The following is a 14,005-nucleotide window of genomic DNA, read 5'->3' on the forward strand; positions in this document are numbered from 1 at the left end:
AATATTGTTTGTCATAAGGGGAAGATGATGGCAATGTCACTGGATGAGTAATCCAGAGGCTCAGGCTAATTCTCTGGGGACAAGGGTTCAAATCCCACCATGGCAGCTGGTGGAATTTAAATTCAATTAATAAACCTGGAATTGAAAAACTAGTCTCAGTGATGGTGAATATGGAACCATTGTCAATTGCTATAAAAAAACCATCTGGTTCACTGTAGGGAAGGAAATCCTTACCTGGTCTGGCCTACATGTGACTCCAGACCCACAGCAATGTGGTTGACTCTTAACTGCTCTCTGAAATGGTGTGGCAATCCACGCCATTCAAGGGCAAGTAGGGATGGGCACTGGGCTTACCAGTGATGCCTACATCCCATGAAAGAATAGAAAGAAGTACAGTTTGGGAGGGTCAGAAGAACTCCCTGCACTTTTGGCAAAATGATCTCTCTAATGGTTGGTCCTTAAGCCCGAATGATCAACATCTGCCTGACCCACAAATAATGATGCAATTGAGGAGGAGAAAAATAAAATCCCTTAGTTATCTCCCTTGGACTTGGTTTGTTCCTTCAGTTCCTACCAGGAACATCTGTTCCACTGGATGGTCTTTGAGTTCCACCAACCCTTTCTGAAGAGGAGCTTGCAGTTCATTGAATCCAGCTGCAAATATTGAGAAAGTCCCACAAACAGCAATGTGATAATTGTCAGATAATCTGCTTGTGCTGACGTTGTTTGAGGAATAAATATGAATCGGGGCAAACTCCACTGCTCTTCTTCAAATTAATGCTATGGCATCTTCTCGGGTTTAACAGAATGAGCCGACATATCCAGCCGAATTTTCCGGCTTCACTGACGTCAGAAACAAAGGTGGATGGGGCCTGAAAATTCCCAGGCCATCCGGCGTTCCCCTTTTCTGTAAATGCCTTTCCGAGGTGGGCAGGCCATCCGGCTCAACAAAAGCCTTGTTGGGCACGGATTAAGGAGACTGACTGGGATTTTCCAGTCGCCCTCCGGTTTCCCAAAGCAACAGGGGGCAGTTCAATTGCCTTGAGGTGGGCACCCAGCAATGGGCTGGGATGCCAGTGTGTCTGCCGGGCACTCCCTTGCCTGCCTGGGTAGGGTAAAGCCTAAGAGGTGACCTGGTTGTTTTGTGTGTTTTTTAATTAAAGTTTCTAATAAGTGGCTGTGAGGGAAACCTCTTGCCGAAGCACCCTCTCACTTACCTTATTCTTCCTCCTTAACGGTGGCTACAGGTCAGAGGCTAGCAACCTGACCGCAAGTTACACACCCCCTGACTCCCCAGAGCCTGTCCACCATCTACAAGGCACAAGCCAGGAGTGTAATGGAACACTCTCCACTTGCCTGGATGAGTGCAGCTCCCACAACACTCAAGAAGCTCAACACCAACCAGGACAATGCAGCCCGCTTGATTGACACCATATCCACAAACATTCACTCCCTCCACCACTAATGCACAGTAGCAGCATCTACAAGATGCACTGCAGGAACTCACCTAGGCTCCTTAGACAGCACCTTCCAAACTCAAGACCACTACCATCTAGAAGGACGAGGGCAGCAGATAGATGGCCACATACCATCCTGACTTGGAAATAAATCACAGTTCACTGTCACAGGGTCAAAATCCTGGAACTCCCTCCTTTACTGCACTTTGGGTGTACCTACACCACATGGACTGCAGCAGTTCAAGAAGGCAGCTCACCATCACCTCCTTAAAGGCAACTAGGGATGGGCGAAAAATGCCAGCCCATCCAGCGAAGTTATATCCCATGAATGAATTTTTAAAAAACCTGTCTCCACTTTAATGATTTGTCCACATGAAAATGTCGACTTTAATCCATATCCAACCGAAGGTGAATTCAGGGCTCAGAAATGGTCTCCTTCCATGGGGAAAATTCAGTAACATCACATCTGAAGGACAGCACTTCCACCAATGCAGCATTCACTTGGAGGTGCACTGAAGTGTCAGCCTGGATTATGTGCTCAGGGACTCCAGAGTCCAAAATGGCTGATCAGAGATGTTCAAGCTCAACACAAAGGCAATTGTTTATTTTTTTTCAGCAATTAGCTGAGGGAGAGGTTCTGCTTGTATGCAACAGGATATTTAAATGTTCATCCACCAGTCTTTCAAACAAGACATTTGCAGCATCCATGTACATAGCCCACTGTACATAGCATCCTCTCTCTAACCTCTCTCTCTCTCCAACCTCTCTCTCTCTCCAACCTGTCTCTCTTCTCTGTAGTTTTTCCCATCTCATTCATGCCTTCTTCAAGGTCATCTCAACCATGAAACCCACTTTCAGCTCCCACTACCACATTCCCAAAAAACTTGGAACAACTCTGCCTCCCCTCCTGTCCACCATGCTAGTTGATATTGTGGGTAGTTCCCTGTCTTCAGGCATTGTTCCCTTCCTTTCCCAAACTGCCGTAAGTATCCCGCCTTCAACCTCCTTTTCACTCCAAAGTTCTGAGTGTCTTTTGCCTCCTTGCTTTGGTGCCAATCTTTCCAGTAACTTCCTATTTGAATATCTCCAATCAGGTTTACAACGCTCTTAAACTATGGAGACAACTCCATCATTACGGGTGTTCTCAGGGGCTGTGAAATCTGTGCATTAACCCTTGTCATCCAACTTAACTTCTCTGCAGCCTTCAACATGAACAAACACACCATCTTTCCCCATTATTCAGCTCAGTGGGACAGACTTCATATGGTTTCATTCTTACCAGTCACAAACAGAGCATCTCCAGCAATATTTCCCTCTTCACCAGCGCACCTTTCCTTCTAAGGTTATCATAACATCTGTTGTGAGGGAATTAACAGCCATCTTTACCCAGACTGGCCTATATGTGACTCCAGTCCCATATCAATGTGGTCCAGACTAGATAGCTCCTTACAAATTGTCAAATCAGTATAAAAATTCTCAGGCCATTTCTTTTCATACATTCAAAGGAAGATTCTGCCCTTTGAATAGAAATATTATGATGTGGTCTTTTCAGTGCTTGATTCCTTCAGACACTGGGATGGACATTGGGTGTCTTGATCAGATGAAGCTCAAAGTCCTGATCATCAGTTGGAGAATGTTCTGGCCCAGACAATGTCCTTGCGTTTAGAGGTTCTTCTGATCTTTTCTTTGGTCAAAACAGATTGGATGACAATCTGCTGGGAAGGATGAAGTTAGTAGAAGTTTGTTGCAAACTATTCTTCAGTCAGGAAGAAAAGTATTTACAACTTCAGCTAATTCCTTAACCCGTCTCACATGGAGGATTGAGTTGATCACAAGATAGATAGAGTCAGAATGCCATCCAGTCCATTCATGGCTCAATTCACCTAGAACCATCCAAGTCTGCTCTTCCTAAACGCCACTATTTTTTAAGCATTTCTGAGGATTTTGCCTTCTGTATCTTGCTCAGGGTCTCAACATTTTGATCACTGAGTAAAGAACATTGACCTCACATTTACCATTCACTAGTTTTAACTTATGTCCCCTGATCCCACCAAAGCTTGGCCTGAAACAGTTTGTCACTCACTTCTTCTAAGACACTTTACAATTTGTAGTACCTCCATTATACCATTACAATCTAGTACACCTTTACCCTTCCATTACACCATTGCAATCCATTACACCTTTACATCTCCATGACAACATTACAATCCATTACACCTTTACACCTCCATTACACCTGCTGTTTGTCATTAACTTTCAAGAATGAAAATCCCTTGTTTCTCCACTCCATCCTCATATCTCAGTTATAATTTAATATTTATGATCTAAATGAATACCGGAACAGACTCAAGGGGCTGAAAGACCTACTGCTGCTAAGTTTTTCCAATGTTCTCTGATGCTGGGTATCCATCCCATCTCCTTTCCCTGCATTGAATCTCCTCTTTGTGTCTTGGTGACCAATAATGGATACAACACTCAAGGTGCAGTGTGGCCAGAGCACTACAGATTTCAATTTGGCACCTTTGGATCTGTGCATTAATGATCACTGTAGCTGTGCAAATTTTCCCCCTTGCAGTGTTTATCCAATTCACTTTTAAATGTTACTATTGAATCTGTTTCCGCTACCTTTTCAAGTAGTGCATTCTAGATCACAATAACTCTGCATAAGAAACATTTCCTCATGTTGCCCTTGTTCTTTTGACAGTTATTTTAAATTCCTGGATCTTTGCTCAACTTTTCCCCTTAGTTATTCAAGATATGTCTTTTGCCCATCTCTTTCTTCCATTGTGCAATGCTTTAGATTTTTGGGAAGACAGGGTTTCCAAATGGTAAAAGACCAGGGTCCATCTGGTTTGCTTTCTACCATCCCAGTAGTCACATGATCCAATAAGAATGAAGCTTTTGACCAATCACAGCCATCAATCTTTACCAATTAGTCTACAATGGCTGCAGATATGATGAGAAGAAAACTTCAGTGATGGAGAGCTTTGGGGACCCTAGGTCCACGTTCACGTGTTTCTCCCAAGCACACTCCACTTACCATTCAGTCCCATCTGCTCACGGTCTGAGCATTTTGTCAACTCATCCTGTCAGCCCCATCCCTTCATCCCACTGTGTCACCAGAGGCACATTATAATCTGTAAATCTAACCACTTTAATATGAGATACTTTATCGAGTTTCTCAAATGGAAACAGTGATCTTCAAAGTTCCTGACCCCTTTCCCACTGTGCACATGTAGGGTTAGGGTCTCCATTTGGCCAGTGACTGTTGGCTGAGTGGGGAGGAGCAGGGCTTAACCTGGGCACAGAGGTGCTTTGGAGGATAGTCACATGGTTCAGGCAAGTGCACACCACAGGTAAATCCCAATGTAGGTGTCTCAAATCCCTATGCTAATGCCGTAAGTGAATCAGTTACTAAAATGTATCCTTGCATGGGATGTAGCTGTCCTTGGTGAGGCTAGCATTTGCTGTCTGTCCCTAATTGCCCTTGGCTTGCTGGGCTATTTCAGAGGATAGTTAAGAGTAAATTGCATTGCTGTGAGTCTGGAGTCACATGTAGGCCAGACCAGGTAAGGATGGCAGATTTCCAGGAATCAGATAATCTTTCAATTAATTGGATTGAAAATCCACTAGCTGTCATAGTGGGATTTGAACCTGTATCCTGGGAGGATGAAGTCAGGATTACTAATCTATTACCACTTCACCACTATTCCCCACCCCCAGCTTCATTAATCATGTTCTCTTTAGCTCACTTGTCCAAACAGGAGGTTTAACTGAAACCTGATTCCACGTTGACAAATGTACCAAGGAAGCTGTATCATCAGGTAAACAGCTCAATGGTGAGCAATGAGTTAATTTCTCTAACTGAGACTTAAATCCCTCTCCCGCTTCCAAAGGGACTTGTAAAAGGGATTGAGCGTGTTCTCAGGAGAGCTATGCACACTGCAAGTTGTTAAAATATGGATTGATTCATGAGAGTAGAGTTGACTGCGTTTTTCTGAAGTTGCCTGAAGGAATATCTCCTCGCATCTCCCTCTCCAGCCTCCGTTACTTTATTAAGTTATAAATTGCAGAACTCCTTTTTCAGTGGTGGTGGACGGGTGGTTGGGGGGAAGGTGCGGAGTTTTGACAAGGCAGCAGCGTAGGATGTCAGTGGTACCGTCTCGTTCCACCAGATGTCGCTGAAAGCTGCAAATTCTCCCCTCTCCTCCTGAGGCTGAGAGGGGAAGGGAGGGAGGAGGGGGAGACCCTCTGGGCTGCAATCTGGATCCTAGCAACAGTTAGGAACTGACGATGGAGTAAAAGCTGCTTTCCATCAGCCTCACCAAACACTGGGCCGTTCCAGAGTGCACCCACAACACAGCCAAACCTGAGCCAAACCCCTTCCAAAGCATGACTTTACCTGGGCTGCCCCATCTCTGTGTGGTCTATAGATGAACGATCGAACTGATAGCCGACAGCAACTGTGACTGAAAGAACATCTTCTTCACCATGAATGTAGCTTTGCATGAGCTGGGAGGAACGGTAAGACAATCTGATGGCTTTGAGACGACTCTGTGTTAGATAGCGCCGGGTCCAACAAAGAAAATGAATGCAAAAGTGCAGTTTGTGTTTGAATTTGTCATTTCTGTTCCGCGCAGAGCAGCTGGAAGTGGGGGAGTGGGAGGGGGGAGAGAGAGAGAGAGAGATGGGGAGAGCGAGAGGCAAGTGTCATTGTACAGCAACCGAAATAACGCTCGGCAATTTACAGGGGCAAATACAATGCATTAAAAGTAGCGAGTCAGAGAAGCTCCAAAATGTTAAAATGATCTTTGAAATGATCCGTGTATCAAAGGGACGTCTGTCAAACCCCTGCAAAACGACAAGTGGCGATCCGGGGAAATGGTGAAGAGAAAGTTTGCAGGAGATGGGATGTTCCCAGACCAGAGAAGGGAGCGGTGAGGGGACTAAAGACTGGGAGAATTGGAGCGAGTCTAGTTCAGCAACACTATATACACACACACAGCACTGAATGAACCCGCAGAAGGGACAGGGTGAACAGGAAAGATAAACGGTTATGACACTGGTGAGAAATTATCATGTGGACGGAATTAATGTGTGTGTTGGATCCGAGCGCACGCTAACACTCGTCACAGGTTTATATGGTGCATCAGGAGACAGTCAATCTCTGTGGAAAACCGGCTTGTCAGTAGAATTCGCCAAGAAAGTGATCAATGGGTAAACAAACAGTTGCAAAACATCAGCAGTGGGGCAAGTGGAAACACTGTTCCTTTCCCTCTCAGTTCTGCCTGCAGTGCCTGAAAGAAAATTTAAAAGCAGAATAAATTGAGTCCGGTTCCAGCTGATACCAGTGCAGTGTCAATGTAAATGTAAATATACCCAGGGCTGTATCAGTGTGAACGTATGTTATATTATTTCAGTTTGGGTGAGTGCAGCTCCAACAACATTGAAGAAGCTCGACACTATCCAGGACAAAGCAGCCCAATTCATTGGCACCACATCCGCAAACATTCACTCCCTCCACCACTGACGCACAGTAGCAGCAATGTGTACCATCTACAAGATGCACTGCTGGAACTCACTAAGGATCCTTAGACAACACCTTCCAAACCCACGACCACTACCATCTAGAAGGACAAGGGTAGCAGATAGATGGGAACACCACCACCTGGAAGTTCACCTCCTAGTCACTCACCATCCTGACTTGGAAATATATCGCCGTTCCTTCACTGTTGCTGGGTCTGGGTCAAAATCCTGGAACTCCCTTCCTATCGGCACTGTGGGTGCACCTACACCACAGGTACTGCAGCGGTTCAAGAAGGCAACTCCATCACCTTCTCAAGGGCAATTAGGGATGGGCAATAAATGCTGACCCAGCCAGCGAAGCCCACATCCCGTGAATGAATAAAAATAAAATGCAATTTTTATGTCTTGTAGATGAAAGTTTATGAGCTGTTAACTTTAAAACTTGGCTCAGAAAGTGTGGCATGATTTGTCAATTTTCCTTTTATAAATTACTATGTTTATATCGTTCAAATAAAAGCTGGGAGAGCTTACCACATGTGGTATAGGGTTGCCAATCCTCCAGAATCGACCTGGAGTCTCTAGGAATTGAAGATCAACCTCCAGGAAACTGCTGTGTGCAAGCCTGGAGAAAAATCATTGGGACATTAAACAATATATATTTTTGTCATTTTCTTTGCACTTTTCTTTTTAACAAATATGAAAATGGGGGAGAAAATGCTGTTGACTGACAGTCAAGCATCATCCAGTTGGGTAATGAATCTTTTTGCTTTCCAGTTGGCGTAGGAAGGCTGTGGGTCTCAGGGATGGATGTGTTGGCTGACTAATGGCTGTAGTGTGGGGAAAGTCATGTGATGAAATCTCCAGGAATATACTTAATCACAGTTGGCAACCCTAGTGTGGCAACATTGATTTGAATCGTAATCTTCATAACCAGGCTAATGCAAGAGAAACATTAGCCAGAATTAGTCTGGTTTATTTTAGAAAACATTTACATCAGGGCCTAGTCTTTGACTATGAAGCCTGCGGGCCCAGACTTCCCATTCCGTTTGCAGGTTTTCTCAGAGATTGGGCTGTTAGCGCTTGGGTGGATGTTGTTTCAGATTTTCTTAGCTTGCTAACATAGAGCAATTTACCCTAACATCCCTCCATCTTACCTGAATCTTCTCCTGGAGGAGCTGAACAGAAGGACATTTTCTTCTGGTGGCAGAAACTGGTGTCAAGCAAGCCCAAGGCTGTTCTTAAACACCTCATGACCGCTGTTTGTGTGCAGTGGTAGAAGTTTGGGAGCAGGTCGCTGGCCTGTGTCTTCAGCTGACTTTGATGTGAAGGTATGAAAAGATTGGCATGGGGTGGAGGGCAGTTGGCAATGGCAGGTTCACAAGGAGGAGCTGAGACAGCTATGTGGATGAGCGGTGCTGAAAACGATATGTTGGTGAGGCAGAGAGAGGGACAAAGTTGCTTTGCAGTTCAATACATGTGTGAGAGGTTGGGTGTAATCTTAAAATAGGGAAGTCCATTCTTTCAAACAGAACCCAGGTTTAAAATTAATTTCACACTCCTTGATAGATGGAAAGGTGAAAATTAATCATTATAAAAAGGAATAACTTCATATTTTGCAGTTCGTCTGAATTTCTGGAGGTGCAATATCCTGACACCAAGATCAGATAGGTTGAAGAATGTGACTAACGAATAAACCAATTATCTCAGACTTTTATAGCCTCAACGATTTAAAAGTAAGCATTGCTAAAAGTGAAAGAGTTTTGAAAGATCTTTATTTTAATGCTATTATACAATAGGATTGTTTCCCTGTGTGTAAATGATACTGTTTATTGAATTTTAGGGTAGAAAGATCTCCAGCAATTTGTCAATGTATGACAGCAGGTCCCTTATACTAAAAGCTGCAGTGAGATTTTTACGCCTCCCACTATTTATAGAAATAAAGATAGAAGATTACAAGTAATTCACTGTTTCATGTGTAAATTGTGAGAAGGAAGCTGTGTATTTAGTTGGTTCCTGTGTAAAGGGAAATGGTTAGACCTCGTATACAGCACTGCACTCAGTTCTGAGCACTGCACCTCAAGAAGGGTTTCAGAGGGGCTGCAATGCAGATTCACCAGAATGATGCTGGGCCTTAAGGCGTTAAACTGAGAGCACGTTGTATATTCTCTCAAGTACAGAAGATTAAGGGGTGCTGTAATTCAAATGTTTAATATGATTAACGGGTTTGATAGGGCTGATAGAGAGAAATTATTTCAGTTGATGAGGGGAGTACAGAACAAAACACAGCCAGGCCGTTCAAGGGTGGTGTCAGGAAGCACTCCTTCAGGCAAAGTCTAATGGAAATGGGAATTCTTTTCCCAAAATGCTGTTGAGGCTGGGAGTTGATTGAAAATATCAAAGCTAAGATTGCCAGATTTAGAAAAGGTGAGGAAATTGAGTGTTATGAACCAAGGTGGGCAGACGGAGTTGAGATGCAGACCACACATGGGGCTGGATTTTTGCCTTCGGCGAGCAGGGGGCAGGGCCCGTTTGCCAATGCGTAAAATGACACAGGATGACATCAAGCGGAGCCCCCAACGTCATCCCGCCCCATTTAAATTTTCAGGAAGGCGGGGGCACAGTAAAATCAGCTGTCCGCCCACCAAACTGTCAATGGCCAATTGAGGGCATTGACAGGATAATTAAGCCAATTAAATGCCCTGCCCGTCCAACCTTAAGGTTAGTAGGCAGGCCAGGAGCCCTAGCGGGCTTCTGAAAACACATGAAACCTCATCCACTGCCGGGACGAGGTTTCATGTAGGGTTTAAAAAAGTTTATTAAAGTTTCAGTGAAATTTATTAATATGTCCCATCTCGTGTTTTAAAGTTTATACAGCGGTCAGCGATCTCCCTGAGGCAGCACTTAGCCTCAGGGAGATGTGCACTCTTGCATTTGGGGAATCCCCCCTGCCCACACAGGAAGCGCATGGTACTTCCCGGCGGACGTCACGCTGGGCGGGCCTTAATTGGCCCGGCCACTTAAAATGGCAACGGGGCCCAATTCTCTGGCAGGGATCGGCTCCCCGCCCGCCAGAGGTTGAGTCAGGCCCGCCCACCCGCCAGGCAGAAAATTCTGCCCATGATCTAATCGAGTGGCGGAACAGGCTTACAGGACTTAATGACCTCCTCCTGTTCTATGTTTCAATGTGATGCACTCAAACTGGATTTAGACCTAATCCCAGAATTTAAAGATCTAAACAAACATCATTGCCCTTTTTCATGAAAATATAAACATTTTCAAAATATTATTGTAATTTATTGTAAAGGTGGGTTAATAGTGGGGTTGTCTTAGTTTCTCTGTAGATGTGGGGTGTGTGTGGTGGGGGATTAGTTTAATTGAATTACAGACAGTTAGTCTGGGTGCTTTGATGTATCAGAAGGTAAAATAGGTTTGAAATGCTAAATATGTAAACATGGCTGAAGTTTTAAAATGGAAGGTGTGAAGAACGTTTGCATTTTTAGCTAAACCAGAGTCGTGAATTTCAAAGAGATGGTAAGGTGTTATGCCTAGCCAATAAAAGCTAAGCCAAACAGTGTGTTTATTTTTCCCAATGATTACTGATAATATGAGTACTATGAAAGATTTATATTATGGAAAAGGTAAAGTTACAAAGACATTGGAACTGTGGGATTTATATTAAAAAGGGAGAAACATGTATAAAGGAGATGAGGTTATGTGTAAGGAAGAAGGTCTTCTAAGATCCAACAAGTGTGAAACGCCTCCAGCCTCTATCTATCAAGCTGCGGCCTATAGGAACCAAAGCTAAGAGAATTCATTGTGAATATCCCTGTCCAAGGTATTGTGTGCTTTGCCTGGGTCTGTTGAAATCTATGTTGTTTTACTGTTGCCTTAATGGAGGTGTAACTGGGAGTTAGATTAATTAGGGGAGATAGGAGTTCGCATAGTAGTAATTTGTAGACCTATGTATGTGCTTAAAATCATTTCTTTTATTAAAGAATTTTTAATTTAGTTCTAAAAAACCTCTAAGACTCGGTGGTTTTATTCCTACTGAATTCAAGGCAAGATAAAAATACAAATTGCAAAAACTGTTGTGGCAGCTATTTCAAGTTTCCCTCTGTGATTTGAGCAGCTCAGCATTTACCATTCGCTATACCATAACACCTGTGTAAGAATAATGGATTGGAATTGAAGTTTGCTTCTAGGGATTTTATGTCAGATAACCAATTTGGTTCTCAAATTGACTCACCCCCAAGTTATCAACGGTACACAAGTTGATATACAATACCTAAAGTATTAAGCACTTTCTAGATGGTCACGCATGAGATTATTTTCAACTGAGCCATCATAGATAGAATACTAACTTGGTTTCAGAATTAATTAGCAGCTGATCAGCTTTGTTCTTTTTAACACAGCATAGCTTCATTCCAAATTATGAAAGTACAGCCATGGCTAAACTCCAGTTAATTTGAACATAGCAGTGATATTACATTTTCCGGCTAACAGTACATTACATTTTGCAGGTTGGCCAATTTACAGCCATCTGGTGAAAAAATGTTATAACCTTTTCCTCAAGTAGTGGTTCAGCTGTTGTGTCGAAATAGGTCCATCTCTAGGATACAAGCTCAGCAAGTCATCTATAGTCTTCTTTCCCCATCATTCTCTATCTTTCTCTAATACCTTGTGTGACTTATCTTATACTTCCTTAAACAGACCCAACAACAGTTAAATATTTCTCTATACTTGAAGGCAATCCAGTTTTCATATTCATGAATCTCTTCCCCCTTCAAACTTCTTTAGCCTCTGTTCTTGAAGTTCCTGAAATCTCAGGCTATCCCTTCCATTTAATACTTTGTCAAGCTTAAAGCACTCCTCAGGCTGTTGCTCCCACCATTATTAACTTTACCACTAAAATTGTGCAAACACACTTTAGCACTTAGCCTGTTTTTGTAAATTTATCTTAAACACAAAACACCTGCTGTTAACGGCTGACTGAGTATGCAAATAAAAGGTTTTCTTAAATAGGATTGACCACTTGCTTATCAAGGACCCCCAGCATGAACAGTTTGGCCAGAGGTTAAACCCATGAAACCATGCGCCAAAGTATCGCTAGAGTAGTTAACCCTTTGATGGACTGGAGTCAATGGAAAAGAAAGTCGGGGTTTGTTTGGAACAGGCTCCGGGTTCAGTATGAGCCTGTTTCATACTATTCAAATACCTCCATGTTCACACCACTCCCAAACTTTGTAACTTCCACCAGCCCTATAACACTCTCAAGAACTCAACACTTCTCCAACTCTGGTCCCTTGTGCATCTCCGATTAGCTTTGCCCCATTACTAGATTCAGCCGCCAAGGTCCTAAGCTCTGGAATTTCCTCCCCAAATCACACTGCCTTTCCACCTCTCTCTCCTCCTTTAAGATGCTCCTTAACCCGCTGCCTCTTTGATCAAGTTTATGCTCACCTGCCCTAATGGTTCCTTGTTTGGTTAGGTTTCAATTGGCTTGGCTGATTATGATCATGTGCAATGCCTTGGGATTTTTACAGAGCTTAAAAATGCTATATAAATGCAAGTTATTGTTGTTGAGATCAGCATAGGCCGAATTCACCCTCCGCCTAAGACTCCCTATTCCAATCCGCATTATTTTACATTTCTACACATACTAAAATTCATCTGCCCACCCTTCACCCAACCACTTGGATGGATGGACAGACAGATAATTGGTTTATTGAAAAATCATCATGGCAGCTGCTGTCGAATGATGATGATGATGATGATACAAATAAAACCAGTAACCGTAGTTAAGGACAATCATCAAAATGAATTCAGAAATAATGAAAAAGTTTATACAATTATGAACTTTCAAGTACATTCATAGTTACAATATGTTGCCAAAAGTATGTCTCTTACATTTTTATTTTATAAGTTGAAGGTCTGCTGCATTCTGCATTTTGTATTAAAGTCCAGAGATCATATGTTGCTTAATATCTTGCTTAATTTTTTTTTTTTATCCATTCACGGGTTGTGGGCTTCGCTGGCTGGGCCAGCATTTATTGCCCATCCCTAATTGCCCTTGAGAAGGTGGTAGTGAGCTGCCTTCTTGAACCGCTGCAGTCCATGTGGTGTAAGTACACCCACAGTGCTGTTAGGGAAGGAGTTCCAGGATTTCGACCCAGCGACAGAGAAGGAATGGTGATATATTTCCAAGTCGGGATGGTGAGTGACTTGGAGGGGAACTTCCAGGTGGTGGCGTTGCTTAATATGTCACTTGATCAAATTCACTGTAGGAGTTTTCTAGAGTAAAAAATTATTAATTGAGGCAGACTCTACTGCTTCTTGTGGGACTGAATTCCATATTTCTACCAGGCTTAATTTTAAGGTTATGTCTCCTTGTCTTAGAATCTCGCTTTTGTAGAGTTTTCCAGAGTTGGATTTTTTGTGTGTTTTTGAAGTGCAATGGCTTGTGCACAAACAGCAGATTTTATGCAAGTCTTTATTAAACACTTCAGAAATAGCGCTACTGAAGAGATTGAAGAACACGTGGACACACTATGTTGACACTGTTTCCCTTGGTATCAGTTTAAACTCTCTCAGCTCTGGCGGTAACTCTCTCCAAAATGGATGCTATCGTCCTTCTTAAGTCAAATACTGGTGAACCATCAACTGAGAAATGCGATCTGGGGATAATAAGCATTACAGCTCAGATAGGAGGCTTGGGTGGCTGGGAACAGAACGGGACTTTACATCAGTAATTTGTGCAGAGTCAAACTACGGTTTTCAAGGATACTTAAATAGTTAAATAAAATTATATTTAATGGATTTATTTTGGGAACATAAAGAGGACAATGTATATGAAGTCATGTTTGGTCTGCTCCCTGCTTATCTTCAGTCAGCACTGCTGTATGTGAAGATATTACATTTAGCCTGGGTGTTCAGGAAGTCTACCAGCAGGAAGTTGCTTTGGACATGGAACACTCCAGGGACATTGAGACTACATTTCCTTGATTTAAAGGAAAGAGAGCTAA

At 43.0% G+C, this 14,005-nt stretch overlaps 1 protein-coding gene across 1 annotated transcript in view; it reads left to right on the forward strand.

The window, feature by feature from the left end:
* Positions 1-5,779: 5,779 nt before the first annotated feature.
* The window catches only part of LOC121288335 (endothelin-converting enzyme 1-like), a 340,217-nt gene continuing 331,991 nt past the window's right edge, over positions 5,780-14,005 (forward strand). The window contains exon 1 of the mRNA XM_041206886.1: positions 5,780-5,981. Coding sequence (XP_041062820.1) covers positions 5,949-5,981 — 33 coding nt within the window. The 5' untranslated portion in view covers positions 5,780-5,948. The remainder of the gene's footprint in view (positions 5,982-14,005) is intronic.

Source organism: Carcharodon carcharias, chromosome 15 (assembly GCF_017639515.1).
Source record: "Carcharodon carcharias isolate sCarCar2 chromosome 15, sCarCar2.pri, whole genome shotgun sequence".
In the NCBI taxonomy this organism is placed as follows: domain Eukaryota; kingdom Metazoa; phylum Chordata; class Chondrichthyes; order Lamniformes; family Lamnidae; genus Carcharodon; species Carcharodon carcharias.